Here is a 14,706-nt window from a genome sequence, read left to right on the forward strand (position 1 = left end):
ATAGGTTTCTGGAAGAAAGCAGACACATGATTAGACTACATCAGCTCTGAGAAGTGATTCGCCCGTTGTGTTTGTCTCTCCATATCGTTAGGGGAAGAAAGGATAGCAACAGAACAAAATCATGTCGCCTGAGTAGCGGCAGAGGTGTGGTGCGGTGGGAGGAAAAGTGTGGCGGAAGGGACTACTTTGGCAGCGGTTGAGTTTAGCGAGAGTAGAAGAGCACACACTGTCTTTTTTTTTCTTTTTCGGACAACAAATCTGATTCATTCAAATGAGTACGAATATAACACGATCTATTCGCTTTGTGTAACATGGGGCGACATGGGACATCATATACCGAGTTGTGCACATTGAGACAAGGATGAAGATTATCACTCGCGTTCATTTTTTTCGTAAGCCCGTAGCTCATTCAATAAGCACATTTCTGAACAACTATGTATAACGAATTCGAAGTTCTCAGGTAGTACTACAACATTGCCGAAGAGAGTTTTACTCGTACTCAAACACCGGAGCTATGAGAGAACATTCTAGTAAATTATCGCGATAAATTTCTTAAATCTGCTCTCACGGCTCTGGTGTTTGAGTACGAGTAATACACTAAGGTCGCTTTTTACGCGGTGTTTTAACGCGGTTTTTTTACGCGGGTTCCGGAATTTACGCGTTTTGTTTTACGCGGATTCCGGAATTTACGCGGTTTTTTTTACGCGGATTCCAGAATTTACGCGGTTTTATTTTACGCGGATTCCGGAATTTACGCGGATTCCGGAATTTGCCCGGATTTCGGTTCCCCTTCACTCGGAATGCAAAATTAACGATGGTTTTTTTCACGCGGATTTCGGAATTTACGCGGTTTTTTTTACGCGGCACGTATCCCCCGCGTAAAAAGCGACTTTAGTGTACTCTCTTCGACAATGTTGTAGTACTACTTGAGAACTTCAAATTCGTCATACGAAATTGTTCAAAAATGTGCATATCAAATGAGCTTTCGGCTTGCGAAAAAATGTGCGTGAGTGATAATTTTCATCCTTGCATTGATAACCATGTATTGTGGTGTACACTAATGATAAGAAATATATCGTAAAAAGGAAAGCAAAGAGAGTGCACCATCACCGATACTTTCTTATACTCTGGCATACTGACGACGATGTCAAAGTATCTAAGGCCTGAAACATGCTGAATGCTAACGCTAGTGATCGGGCGAGATTCTTGCCGTACGTAAATGAACAGCTCTATTTACGGCCAATCATTAACCTACGGCAAAAGTCCCGCCCGATCGCTCGCGTTGGCGTTCGGCATATTTCAGGCCTTAGGCTTGCTTCATATATATTCAAAATCACTGGGAGTAATTTTTTTCCATTGCTGGATGCGAGTAGGAGAGTAGACGCAAGTGTGTGCAAATGATTTCGGCAAATGCGAATGCGAGCAAGGAAGAAAGCGAAATAGCTTAAATGGAGAATACTCTAGTGAGTGGGATCGGAAGCAACGAGAACCTCTCTTGAAGTGTTGCATGCTGATTATGCGCAAGACTAACAACACAACACAAAAGCGCAAAAAAGTAAAAAAAGTCATTAAAAGAGGAATAAAATAAAACAGAAAAACACAACAAAAATAAAGGAAGAGTGGAATTAAGTAGAAACAAAAAAAAACAGAAAATTAAAAAGGTAGCATAAACAAAGTAACTAAAAAATGGAAAACAAATGTAAAATCCTAATCCGATAAGCGTGAAAATGCATGGGGTAAAACTACCTTGGATAAACCACACCCTCCAGAGGATCACCGATCATTAACTCAATGAATGCGAAAACTCAAGAAGTTACCAGAAAATTTCCATCTGGAAACATTTTATCCAGCCAATCCGCATCAAAATCACGAGGAGTATTCCAGTATAGACATATCAAGAGAATTAACAGTTTTTCGTCAGGGTGGTCCACTGAAGTAAGTGGTCCATCAGAGGTTATTTTACGTTATATAGGGGTTTTTGGGGCCGAAAAAGGTTTAAGATCCATTTCCCTTTTGGAAGGGAGGGCTGTTATACAGACGAAACACAAATCTCTGCTTATGCTGGAGATCTCTTCAAACAAATGGAGCCAAATTGGGACTGGGAGTGAACCACTCGTCAGATTGACTCAATTTATCTGAACATGTATCAGAATTTATAAACGTTTTTCGTGATTCTTTTGCCGATTGGCTGGATAAGATGTTTCGCGATAGAAGTTTTCTAAAAATTCCTCAAGTTTTCGCATAATTTGAGTTAATCTGGTGGGTGGTCCACTATAGAAAAAGGGTCTACTATAGGTCTATTTACCCTACCTCCCACCACTGGAAGGTAGAATCTCCCATTCATATACCTAAAACACAAATTTCCGCTTAACTCGACAGTCATAGAGCGATGGAATCAAAATTGGAGTTTAAAGATTCTAGCACGTAAGATATGTTTTTGCGATGGTAACATTCTTAAACCAAGGTTGCAACTTCTGGCTCATGGATAACAGCCCAGAATGGCCAAATACTACTTATTATGAGTATTTCCGTAATCGGGATTATGCCCAGAAGCCAAAAATCGACCCTAGACACCATTTTGAATTCTTTTGGGGCCACTAAATCATTTGCATAGAGTAATTATTTAAATAATAGGTTATGTGATTTGTTTAGTGGTTAAGTTAGTGGTCCCCGTGGCTCTGTGGTTAGCGATGTCGATCGGCTAGCTCTCCCACACGGTTGTGATATCGGGTTCAATTCCCGATCGAGTCGAGGATCTTTTCGAGCTGGAAATTTTCTCGACTCAGCATTGGGGCACGGTGTATCGTTGTACTTTTCCTACACATGCAAAATGTGCCAAAAAACAATATCGATAACGAAATCTCTCAACTAATCTAGTTGATCGAGACCGCTATTAGCCCCAAGGCTAAGCGTGCGATATTGTTGTTAGTGGTTAAGTTAAGGATCTCCTACGACAGGCAGAAAATCAAAATGCGGACTCACGAGAGGCAGAATCACGAGAAGCAGAATTACGAAAGGCAGAATTTTTCATAAGTCAGAATCAAAAAGAGTACGAACGACAGAATCACAAAATGGCAGATTCGATTTTGGTTATGTACTTTACTAACATTTTGTCAGCTTTTTTCCCCTCAATAACACACACTCGCGGCCTTTGGCCGACTCTTGTCCAAGCGTATGTTGTCCTTACTCGCTACCGCTCTTTCGGCCTTACTTTCTTTCCCTTAGAGAAAACCTGTTTGAATAATCCTAAAAATCCGGCAAATCAGTCATTCGTATGCGAGAGGCCGCCGCTCCCGACGGCGGGTTGGCGGCTGGCTCTGACTGTGGAAACCACGGCGGTCTCGTGCCGCTTCGGTTCCTTGCCTTCGATTATGCGTCTTCGCTGCATGAATTGTTTTATGTTAATTATACCCAAAAAGCCGTTGAGACTAGTGTAAGTTATACCTAACGCCGAAATTTTACTCTCCGCAACGACGAGAAAGTCTTGAAGACCTAAGCCAAATCAGTTCGTGCGTTTTGGATCTAATAATTAGGCTTGATTTTCATCTCCCGCTACAACTGGTCATTGCTTGCGACTAGTCATTAAGTCTGGTTACCAAAAAATAATAAATAACAAGATGTAGAGTAGCAGCTTTGGTACCGTAACCAGGATTCGCACCAATTTGCCATCACGCATTTGGCTATCGTGAGTCAGGTTCTGCTTCCAATGATTCTGCCTTTCGTGCCCTTCGGAATTCTGCCTTTCATATTTCCGATTTTTGAAATATTCTGCCTTGTGTGTACGGTCATAGGAATCTGCCTTTCATGATTCTGCCTTTCGTGCTTCTGCCTTTTGTGGCGAAACCGTTAAGTGCACGTACAATCTGGCCGCGAGCAAAATTAAGTCGGTGATTCAAATTTTATCATTTCAAACGAAATTCTTGAAAATAAAATTATGTAATGAGACAAGGTTGGACGTAAACAAGCAACGATATTTTTTATTTGAAAGAGAGGTTGTTCTCATTCCGTTAAAACCAATCATTTTAAAATATTTGGCTTTTGAGTTTAAACATATCCAATATTCGATACACCAAGCATTTGCCATGATTATAAACAGATCACAAGGTCAATCTTTGGAAGAATGTGGAACTAATTTAGAATTCTCATGCCTTCAATGTTTGAAACAATTCAATAAGAAGACAAAAATGGGCAGGATAAAATTTGAGGGGTTAGCTAGTTTAATATAAACTTTGTTTTAGATGATGCTCCCATGATCGCCTCAATTTTTACGATTGCTTCGTGTTCATTGCAGATGATATGCATATAACTGTCACATTTTTCATGGAGATAGAAGTCCGAAATAATCATTACAACTTTCGTTTCAAAAATTATTGCTGAAAACGCATTTCAGTTTTGTGTAAGAGTTCAGCAGTAACCTAACTCACATCGACAGGTAGATGTTACGTAATATTTCCCAGTTTCGGTGAATATCACCCTCATCACAGCATAGAATCATGGGATATCCCGAGCGTCCAGTTCTGCCTCCGTCACGGCTAGTCGCTGAGCCGTTTCTGGTTAAGAGTGGTGCATGCGCAAACCTAGCTCTCTGTGTCTAGTAGTCTTCTGATGCTCACACTTTCTATCCCGATCGAGCATAGCAGGCTATGGCAGAGCTGCAGCATACGACAGACGCGTGGTGCGCACGCGTACATTTTGGAGATCCATCCGTCCGTCGTCGTCCGTCCGAAAGCCAACCGTGTTAGCATGCGAATCGTGCGCATAGAAGACGGCATCCGTCGTCTACTACTAGGTCAGTACTAAACCAAACAAGCACGCGTTCTGATCTGTGCTTCACGGTTGCACAACGTTTGCACGGGATCGGGTTAAGTAAAGAAAACAAGCGCACGGTCTTTGTTGTTCGTTCTAAGTTTGTGTCATTTTAAGCAACGGCGCCGAAGATCGGGTTGCGCACACGTGATGCTCGAGTGATCTAATTAGCATGAGACACCCAAAATTCAGTTAAGTGGCAAGCGAAAAAATAAATAAAACCGCAAAACCTGAAGCGTAGGTAGATTTTCGCGACGCGTTCTTATGCACCGAGTGAAGTGTTTGTTTTGATGGTTGGCGTCGCAGTCGACGTCGCCGACTGTGCTTTGGGTGTCAAAGACACCCGCGTGAGCGTCGTGATTGAAGTTTTTTTTTTTGTGTTTTTCTGTCAAAACCGAGTGCAGTTTCACGAATTGAATCAGCAATTGCGAAACACCGCGTGCCACATCAGCGTCGGGAAAACCGTTAGTAGCTAAAGTTTAAAGTGCACCAGTGCCAACGTGTGGAAAGTCTGCCACAAGAAGATGCTTCTCTTAGCGTTCGCAATAAAGATGTGAATATTAGCGTCGCAACGTTGAGTAATGTGTTGGGTTTACCTAGCGGAGGGATTTCGAAGTGGCAAGAAGAAAGACGGTTATGCTCTAATGCAGAGATGTGTGTAATATACGATGAACTAAGCGGAAATGGGAGCTCTTATAGTCTCGATTGAATGGCTTTACCGACTTTCCGATTGAGTATCATCATGCGGAAGAAACCGTATGGTTTCTTCGGATAGTAACATGATAGACCCATTAGCAGGAGGAAACTAGAACATTTCCCCAATTCGATTAATGGATCGTTGTAATGATAAGCTTTGCTGTGGTGGTGGAAATCATATATTTTTGAACATTTTTTTACGGTTCCGCATGTGGTGCGTTTCGGGCATGTTTTAATTCGTCACTTCCGACCGGGCAAAACATTTAATCAAACCGTTCTATTCTGTTTGCTTTTATTGTCGTCTATTTATACAGTCTGGAACCCGCTGCATCCATAGTTTCCTGGATCGATCTGCATTAGAGCTGTTAGCCGGCGTGCGATAATTTTAATGTTGTGCGCCGCCTAGATTATTTTTACTTGCCAAGCGTAAATTAGTAACCATCGCCGCTAACGATGATACGATCGGTGCACAGGTCTAATCTGCACCACAAGACAAAAAAGTGTTTGTTTTTCTTTCTTCTTCTCGGTAATGTTTGCTGTCTCCAAAATTCCAGCCCTGCTGCTGCTGCCCTGTGTTTGTTTATCCAATGCATCTTTCATAGCGCAGCAGTCAGTCAAGAGAAACATAGGACGCAAAAGAATGGGAAAAATGAAATAAAATAAGAAGCCGAAATCGGCCCACGGCCAACTCCGAAGATGCAGCGCGCTATTTATGTTCTTGAAATAAAACCAATTTTACTATTTAGACAACTGAATTATTTGTGGCATTTGGCCATAAACCGGACGGATTAGCTCTCGGGAGCGCAGATCGGACAAGGCCGAAAGGCAACACCGAAAAGGTATTAAAAGGTCCGAAGCTGCGCCGTAAAACGTTCCGAACTGCCTTCAACGCGAAAGTGCTGGCGGTAATTGAAATCGGTAATTAAAATCAGCTCGCCTTCATCAAATCGAATTTATTACCCTCCTTACCCGCTCCACCCATAACAGGACGGGAGTAAGCCCTTGACTGGTGCGAGAAATCTTTGCTCCGGTCGGGAAACGCGTGCTGCGAAAGAAATTAATGAAAATAACTCAATCAAAAGGTAGGGGGGAAAATATTGTTTGCCCTTATCGAAATTTGTTCAAATTTGCCTAAACAACTACAGCAAGTTGCTGTGGCCAGACGGCAAAAACGAAAATGGGTTCCGCAGTTCACACCCTTGCTTACGGACTTCCCATTGACCCATTTTTCCCACTCCAGAGAGCAATTATTTTGATGTCCCTTCTCCTCTTACGACGTGGCACGCGAAGGAACTCCAAACTAATGAAACTGAAAAGGAAGTAATTTTCATCAATATTTTTTTTTCGGTTCGCTCCCTCTCCATTTCGAGAAGGCGTAGGCGTTGAATAATTCGGTTACCTTCCTTCCGCGCTGCCACTGGACTGGGTTTTCTCAACAACAAACAGCTCGCGCTTGAGCCTGACCCTGGGCTTGCGGATAGGCTGGCAGTGAAAGTAAATTCTTTACACCCGCGCCCGCCTGCCGGTGTTGATAAGCATCTTGATCGAACACTTCGGGTGCGTCTGTTGACAATCTTGAACTTGTACCGGCTCGCGGAGAAGTCTTTGGGGAGGCTATTTTTGGGAGCGCAGATGCAGTTGAAATTAGAATAGGAAAGTGTGACGCTTTTGATGAGCTGCTAGAAATGGGTGTTGAACTTTATTGTTCGGGGGTTCTGCAATGTTCGAGGTTTAGAGAATCGATGATCGATGGTTTTATTATTTTATCACAAGATGTCTCTCAAATAGAACTATATTGAAAACTGAATACTTGATTAGGCCTTGCTTTCGTCCTCCTTACCAAAGTTGCTTTCCTTAGGACATCGGGACAAGAAGTCCGCTGGAACGGTTTCAACTCTTTTCACGCGATGGATTTCGCAGTCACAGTTCGACGGGCAAACCGCCCGTCCAGTATAGACCTGTGCGCAGACCATATCACCGGCGGCGGCGGCGGTGTCTCTGGTAGAAGAAACTTATCCAAAAAAAATTAGTATCGCTCTTATACTCATCATTCGAAAGCTCAAGGTGTCCCCTTTAATATGCTACTAAAATTGAAATGTTCTATCGGCGGGTCCAGAACAATTTTTTTTTCAGATTTTTTCTTGTAATTGAAAAGCTGGTGGAATGGGAACTATGTATACTTATCAAGGGATTTAGGTGCTGGGTGGCCCGATCAGATAGTGTTGAAACCTTCAAGTTTTGTTTTTTCATATAATGAAACAATATATGGCATAATCTTAGATTTTTTGAAAAGGGTTGAGTGGGGTAGAAAAGACTTGAAAATTTTAAGTCCAAAAACTTCTGAAAAGACAAAAAAAGCTATAACTTTTTGTACGCTTCATCAATTTCTCTGAAAATTGATATGGTAATTCTATCCTATAAAAATATACAATGTCGGTTATTGAAAGTTGCTGTCGAGGTTACATAATTAGATATTTACATTTTTATTCAAAAACATGGTGATTTTTGGAGTTTTTTTGTCATCAGAACTTGGTTCTACAATTAAATAATACGTTTTACAAATCAACTCAAGAGTTTTTATTGGACGTATTCAAAAAGTGCACCGTTTAAAAATAAATCGATTTTTTTCATAACAAGTCTTAAGCAGGTATTAGACGACGCAAATATTTGCTATTTTTGGTACGATTTTTATTTGCACAAAATAAAATCTGTATTGAAAAATAGCAAATATTTGCTTCGTCTAATACCTGCATTAGGCTATCATTTGAACCTGTTGCACAAGGAGCGTAACTCCATTTTGTAACTCCATTTTGTACCTACATTCAAAATGCTGGCTATAGCAGGCTATAGTACTATAACATCCCAGTCTCAAATTGATTTAAGAAATTGACCTCTAAGAAAAAATCTCGAGTTCGGGTCGGGTTCGGGCTTTCCAAAAATTAAAGTTTCTGGTTCGGGTTTGATAGGAAAAAAAAGTTTCGGGTTCGGGTTTAAACCGAAAAACGAAATTCGGGTACGGGTCGGGTACGGGTTTGAAAAAAGCCAAACCCGACTATCTCTAGTAGCCAGAACATTTTTAAGCATACCGAATTGCAGAAAAATCGATGCATTCTACTCAAAGTTACAGTAACATTGTAATTTTAGCAGCACCTAGACATTTGAGTTTAAAATGCCATTTCACCAGGTCCGGATTTAAGTGGGGGGGGGGGGAGGTGAATGCCCCGGTCCTTTCGACACCAGGGGCCCCCTGGTTGTAGACCAGACGTGTATACAGGTTGGAGACCTTTTTTTGTTTTGCTCGTCACCTTCCAGCGAAGCGTTAAATCATTTCAACTAATATTTTTGAGAAGAGAGGCCTGTCACGGGCCCCCAACACCTGAATCCCGCTCTGCATTTTAACCCCACTAACTCCTACCTCAAAAAAACTTATATATAAAAATTATTTCATGGATGAACAAACCCTGGAAATTTAAGCTCGATTGGGGGACATCGATACAAAACGTAGTTGCGCTCCTGACACAATGGGTTTAAATAATGATTTAAAACATGTATGAATAATGAAATTTTCTCGGTCGTTACTAAAACGGCGCAGTTTTTAATAACATCAAATGAAAGCTCATGAGTTGCTCTATAAAACGTATAGCTCAGATACAGGGTCCAGTTTTGTTGACAAGCGAAAAAAAGCTGTAATAATCACCATTTTTTTGAACGAAAATGCAAATATCCTATAATGAAACCACGACAGCAACACTTAACAACCGGCATTTCATTTTTTTTATAGGATAGAATGTCGATTTTTGAACAAATCAATCAGATCAATCATCAATCAATGTAATCAAAGCTACAACATTTTATTTGTTTTCAGCTGATTTTCGACTCCAAATTTTCAAGGGTCTTTAATACCCCACTTAACCCTTTTGAAAAAATCTGATATTATGTAAAGCTGTGTTTTGTTATATATGTATTTCTGAAACATATTATTTATTTCCTTTTTTTTTAATTACAAATATATGTTCGAAAACAAATTGTTCTAGACCCCCCGATAGAACATTTCAATTTTGGTAGGATATTAAAGGGGACACCGTGTTTTATCAGCGGCGGCGGTGGCGGCGTGTATCGGCGTGACACTAATTACCACTTATAAAATATTGCGCATAATGTGTGCTTTTGTACTCTCATGTTCGATTTTTTTTAATTGAACATTCATAAAAAAAATGTATGCGTCAGAGTTGTAAGAATGTCAAAAATAGAAATAGAATTGGTAAGATATCAAGTAAACAATCAATTGAATAACCAGAAAATAATAAACCAAGCAGAGAAAGTACAAACAAGTGTAAATCCCAAAAAAAATCATCAACGAGCCCGCAACAAAAAATTACATGGAATACTGTTCCAAGAGACGTTCAATTTAGGAAAAAAGATAGATAGTTTTTTGATATGTTGATTTCGATTAACCGTAGACCTTTGGGAAAATTCGATAAATCTTACGTTAGAGAGTCGTTTTTAACTTTCATATATTTTGTTAGGTTACCCATGGAATAACTGAAAAAATGGGAAACTCTTTTCAATCGAATAGAGTTCTTCGGTAAACACCACAGTTTCTTCATTTTCTATTGCGACTTTTGGGATAAAACTGACCAGAGGTGAAGCATTAAGTTTTCCTCGGGTAATTGTGATTGTGACGCGCTGTTGGTAGGAGCAACGAGGTTTCGTTAAGACTCCTCCCTCTTGACAAAATAAGTCTTTCTTATAATAAAACTGTTCTGAGGAATATTAATCCTCTCCAGGGAATTGTAATTGGCGGTATGGGCGCGAGGAACGAGGTTTCGATAAGGTTCCTTCATCTCGACATAATGTCCAGAGGGGAACGTTAGGTGTAGTCTCACTCCTGGGAATTGTAATTTGGCAATATTGGTAGGATAGTAAGAGGCTCGTTATAGTAGAGCAGTAAGCTTGAAACGAAAGGGTAAACTCTCTCACACAAGTACGGATATAAATGAAAAGCGTACATTTACTGCCAATAACATGAAGTGCGGAGTACAGAAAACACCTGGCCAATTTCACAATAGATCAAATGTCTCTGGTCGCAGTGATGAGTCCGCACAGAGGAAAAAAAAAATAAAAACTAACGAGTAATCAGCAAAAAATATAGTAGTGCTTGAAAATGTTGACGAAAGAACTATCTACAAAAATGTCTGTTTCAGCGCAATATGATCAACTATTTATTTTGCGCAAAATTTTCAGTGAATTCCCGCATTTTGATCTCCAAAAAAAACTTTGTATTCTAAAGAAAATTACCAAATAATTAATGAATAAACACTAGTCATTTTTGATACATTTTTTGAACATTTTAAGACTGCTCATACGTTTGCATAAAAATAAAAAATAAATGTTATGAGAACTGAAACAATTTTCTCGAAGCAAACTGACCAAGCAAATCACTGATAATGATATTGATATTTTTGATTTCATTCGATGAAAAAGTCTGAATATTTATTGTCAAATATTGTATCAAAATTCCACAAATTAAAATAATTTACACTTAGGTACATTCGTAAGTACACGCTCAGGAGAGAGAAAATACTTAACGAAGTGCGTGAAGCTACCATGCAAAATTGCATTACGTAGGGATGAAGGGGTATTGAGAACTTCCAAATTCCGCGTAACCTAATACCAATACGAGTGTTGCCTTATCGGCTGTGATTTGCGGTATTTCTATATACCTATATTCTATAACCAGGAAAAAATCCAGCATACACAATCACTATCGACGCGGTAAAGATTTTCTCGGCGGCGCACCAAAAATTTCTCCGGCGGAGCGCCGAGTCCAAATCATCGGCGGCGGCGGCGTGCGTAAAAGTGTCGGCGGCGGCGGCGCACAGGACTAGTCCAGTACAATCTGGTAGAGCTAAACGGACTGGTCAAAGGCTTGTGGTCTGTCATGAGCACAAAATACCTGCCATACAGAACTTGTTGATTTCGTATTGGCATTCGTGGTAGCTCCGGGTCGTGATGAGCCAAAACTGTATCTTTTGATCTTTTTCGCAGTTTCAAAAGCTTTCTGCCGGTTGTCGGTCCAAAAAAATTCGTATTGTCCTTCAAAAGCTCGTAAAATCAGAATAAGATAGACGCAAGGTGTCTTCGATTACATTTTAGGTTATCTTTAAACAAGATACTTCGCCGAAGACATCATGTTTTTTTCTCTTACATATTACGAGCAGCATAAAGTTTTCTATGAGGAGGCACTAAACATTTTCGTTCTTTCGCAGATTTTTCCGAACTTTTAAATCTTATACTAAAGTATCAGCCATTCAGAAATGCATTTGTTTTCTGAACATTGCTGTTTTTTATCTCTCAAAATAAAACAGTTATTTGACATTTTTGTGAAATGCATAGTTTTCCATCACATATAAAAATGCCAATATCTCAGCCTACCGGCAGGATATCGAGGATCTTTTTACATGTAGATTTTCGTCATAAATCCCGCTTTGCAGTAAAAATCACAGTTCTTGATTAAAATAAACTTTATTTGTGTTTTGATGAGTTGTATCTCAAAATTATGGGAGAAATTAATTTTTCTGTGATGTTTATTGGGCTCTGTGAGTCATATAACTGAATTCGATGTTGAACTGTGAAAAATATTCAAAAACAACCCCACAAAAATAAAAAAATATATGGAAAAATGTGAGAATCAAACAGAATTGAAAAAAGTGCAAAATGGAGGTTTTGTAGCTCTAAAAAGTCATTTTTTCATAAATCACGTTTGGGCAACCTGAAAACAATTTTTTAGAAAGTCAAATTTTCTACAAAAATGCTATAGATAACATTATCTTTTGATTTAGAGCTGAGCACCTTGACTTTTTCGACATCGATTTTTTTGCGACACCCTACTACCTACCTTCCACTCCTTTCGCGTCACTATTCTGCTTTTTGTCCGCCTTGTTCTGTTGCATCTTATCCACTTCCAAAACGCAGCACTGTTGAAGATTCCTTTTTCAGCGCTAATTCTCGAACGTACACGTAAAAGTTCATGCCGCCATCAAATGTGCTTTTATAATCCATCTATTTTTTTCATCCAATGTTTTTCCCTTTTTGTTAGCCAAACACCCTTTTATGTTCTTGTAGGCGACCTATTCTCATAATTTCTGCACGACCATGTTTCAATGTATTTTCTCCGTTCAGGTTATTGATGCGTTATGATTTTTGTCAATAAAAAGCCATATTTCATTTGGTTGAAGACAAAAATTCCAATTTTCTTAATTTTTATTTATTCATTAGACAGCTTCAACCAGTTGTTATGAACCTTTTCCAGTCGATTTCCATTCCTAATTACAGTGATCATTTCTCTGGTGAATTCTGTCTGGGGTTCTGTCATGAATGATTTCATAAGAACTTTCCCACCTCACATGGGTACCAGTCATCTGTCTTTTTTTTATAAACATTTTGCGACTTTCTTTGGACATGGCTTAGTTGGCCATTACTTTCACGTGCAGGTTATAGAATATCTTTTTCCATTCCTGTGTATAACAAGTGGAAAATAAAATTTTGGATTTTGTTCTGCTGTTGTCAAAAAAGTAGATGTACCCTACAGTCTTTTTGTACGCAGATACGTGGTGCGTTGAAAAGTTCGTGTAAATTCCGAAATCCTCGTAGATACAAACTTCAATTGCTAAATGTTTTCAATCAGTTTTGCTGAATACTTTAGAAGAAGAATCAATAGAGTTACACTGCAAATCATATTAAAAATATGGGCTAAATTACTGAATACGCAGTAAATGGATTAAGTAAACTCATCAACCACTCTAAATAAACGCGTAGAGAACGCCTTTTCTGGGAAATCCATGAAAAAAAAAAAACAAGTAAACTCTGGAGCCCGCATATGAAAACCGCGTAAAAAGAGACTTTGGTCTACTTAATTCTTTCTCACTGAAGAGGTTTCTCATGATTTAAAAATGCTTTAAGATTAAATTTACACAAAATACTTTGTAGACAAATTAACTATCTAAGCAGGACAATACCGTGCAGACATTATTTAAAGTGACATAATTACAATGTGCAGACGATAAAAATCAATCCCGAAAATGCGCCACTTTGTTTATTTATGCACCACCAAAGCAAAGCGAATTTTCAATCTATTCTCCTGTCCGCTTCGTGCCCGCAACTTCACGGGGTCTCTCGAATAGATTGCTGTAATTTTCTATAGTTATCTATGCACCTTTTTGCAGCAGCACCATTTGCGCACCAATCCAGGCTGGGGCCAATTGTTTGGCAGTTTGCCACTACCGAAATCATCATCATTCGTTGAGCGCCCCGCAGCGGGAGCATATATTTTAAAAATAGACACCGCAGTCAGCCCACCCCCAGCAGTTTGGTGTGATGCATCATCATCAGCCATCCTTCCCTGGAAGTCCCGAGCCAGACAAATAGTCATTGAGCGAAACTACAAACTGTCACGCGAAAGCCATCAAACGTACTAATTTTTCGTGTCGAGTGTTGTTCACCTGTCGCGATGGTTGCCACTCGAAGCGGAATCCGTGCAGTGTGACATGGTGTAAAAATGTTTTCAAGCACCCGCGGTCCTTGAGTCCAGAGAGAGTGGTTGGATTAAATTTATCGTGAAACAGAACAACGAAAAAGTCGTTGAATTTATGTGTAAAGTGAGGCAATCCAGAAATCCGGCATTCAGCATCACGGCGTACTTCGCACTTCGTGAAATTGATTTACGTGATGCATTAGTTGGGAGTCGTGGTCAGGTGTGAAATTTTGCACGCGGAAAAAATCCACCCGTTCTAACAAAAAATGCTGGGCCGTTGCGTCAGTGGTCAAGGATCGAACGACGATATTTCGGTGACGAAAAATCTATCGCAGGTAAGTTGTTAAACCATTCACGCTTGAGTGAATTAGCTCCAAGGAATGAAGTCCCACTTATCTCCTTATTATAAAATAACACTCGGAGGAGTCCTCGACAGTTAATGGAAGATGTACTTCACTTCTAGCGAGAGCTCATTTTCCCCACCATCCATGGAAATATCAAAAAAGCTAGCTAACAGGTACCTCGCAACTTCTTCAACTGCTTTGCTATGGAAATGTCTCATTTCGACAAGCGGGTGCAGCACAGGGGAGAGGGATGCCTGGAGAGAGAAAACATTCTATTCATATTATTTTTTTTTTTGACGCATCTTCTTAGATCTCTCAGAATTCTCG

The 14,706-nt window shown here is 39.8% G+C and overlaps 1 protein-coding gene across 6 annotated transcripts in view; it reads left to right on the top strand.

Annotated features, from left to right (window-relative positions):
- The window catches only part of LOC129732508 (protein sickie-like), a 477,819-nt gene that overhangs the window by 127,259 nt on the left and 335,854 nt on the right, over positions 1-14,706 (top strand). The window contains exon 1 of one of the 6 annotated variants that reach the window (XM_055693444.1): positions 13,747-14,370. The exons of the other annotated variants lie outside the window; for them this stretch is intronic. Within the exon in view, the coding sequence (XP_055549419.1) occupies positions 14,302-14,370 (69 nt within the window). The 5' untranslated portion in view covers positions 13,747-14,301. Of the gene's footprint in view, positions 1-13,746; positions 14,371-14,706 lie in introns of those variants that run through there. 6 annotated transcript variants of the gene reach the window in all.

Source organism: Wyeomyia smithii, chromosome 3 (genome assembly GCF_029784165.1).
Source record: "Wyeomyia smithii strain HCP4-BCI-WySm-NY-G18 chromosome 3, ASM2978416v1, whole genome shotgun sequence".
NCBI classification, from domain to species: domain Eukaryota; kingdom Metazoa; phylum Arthropoda; class Insecta; order Diptera; family Culicidae; genus Wyeomyia; species Wyeomyia smithii.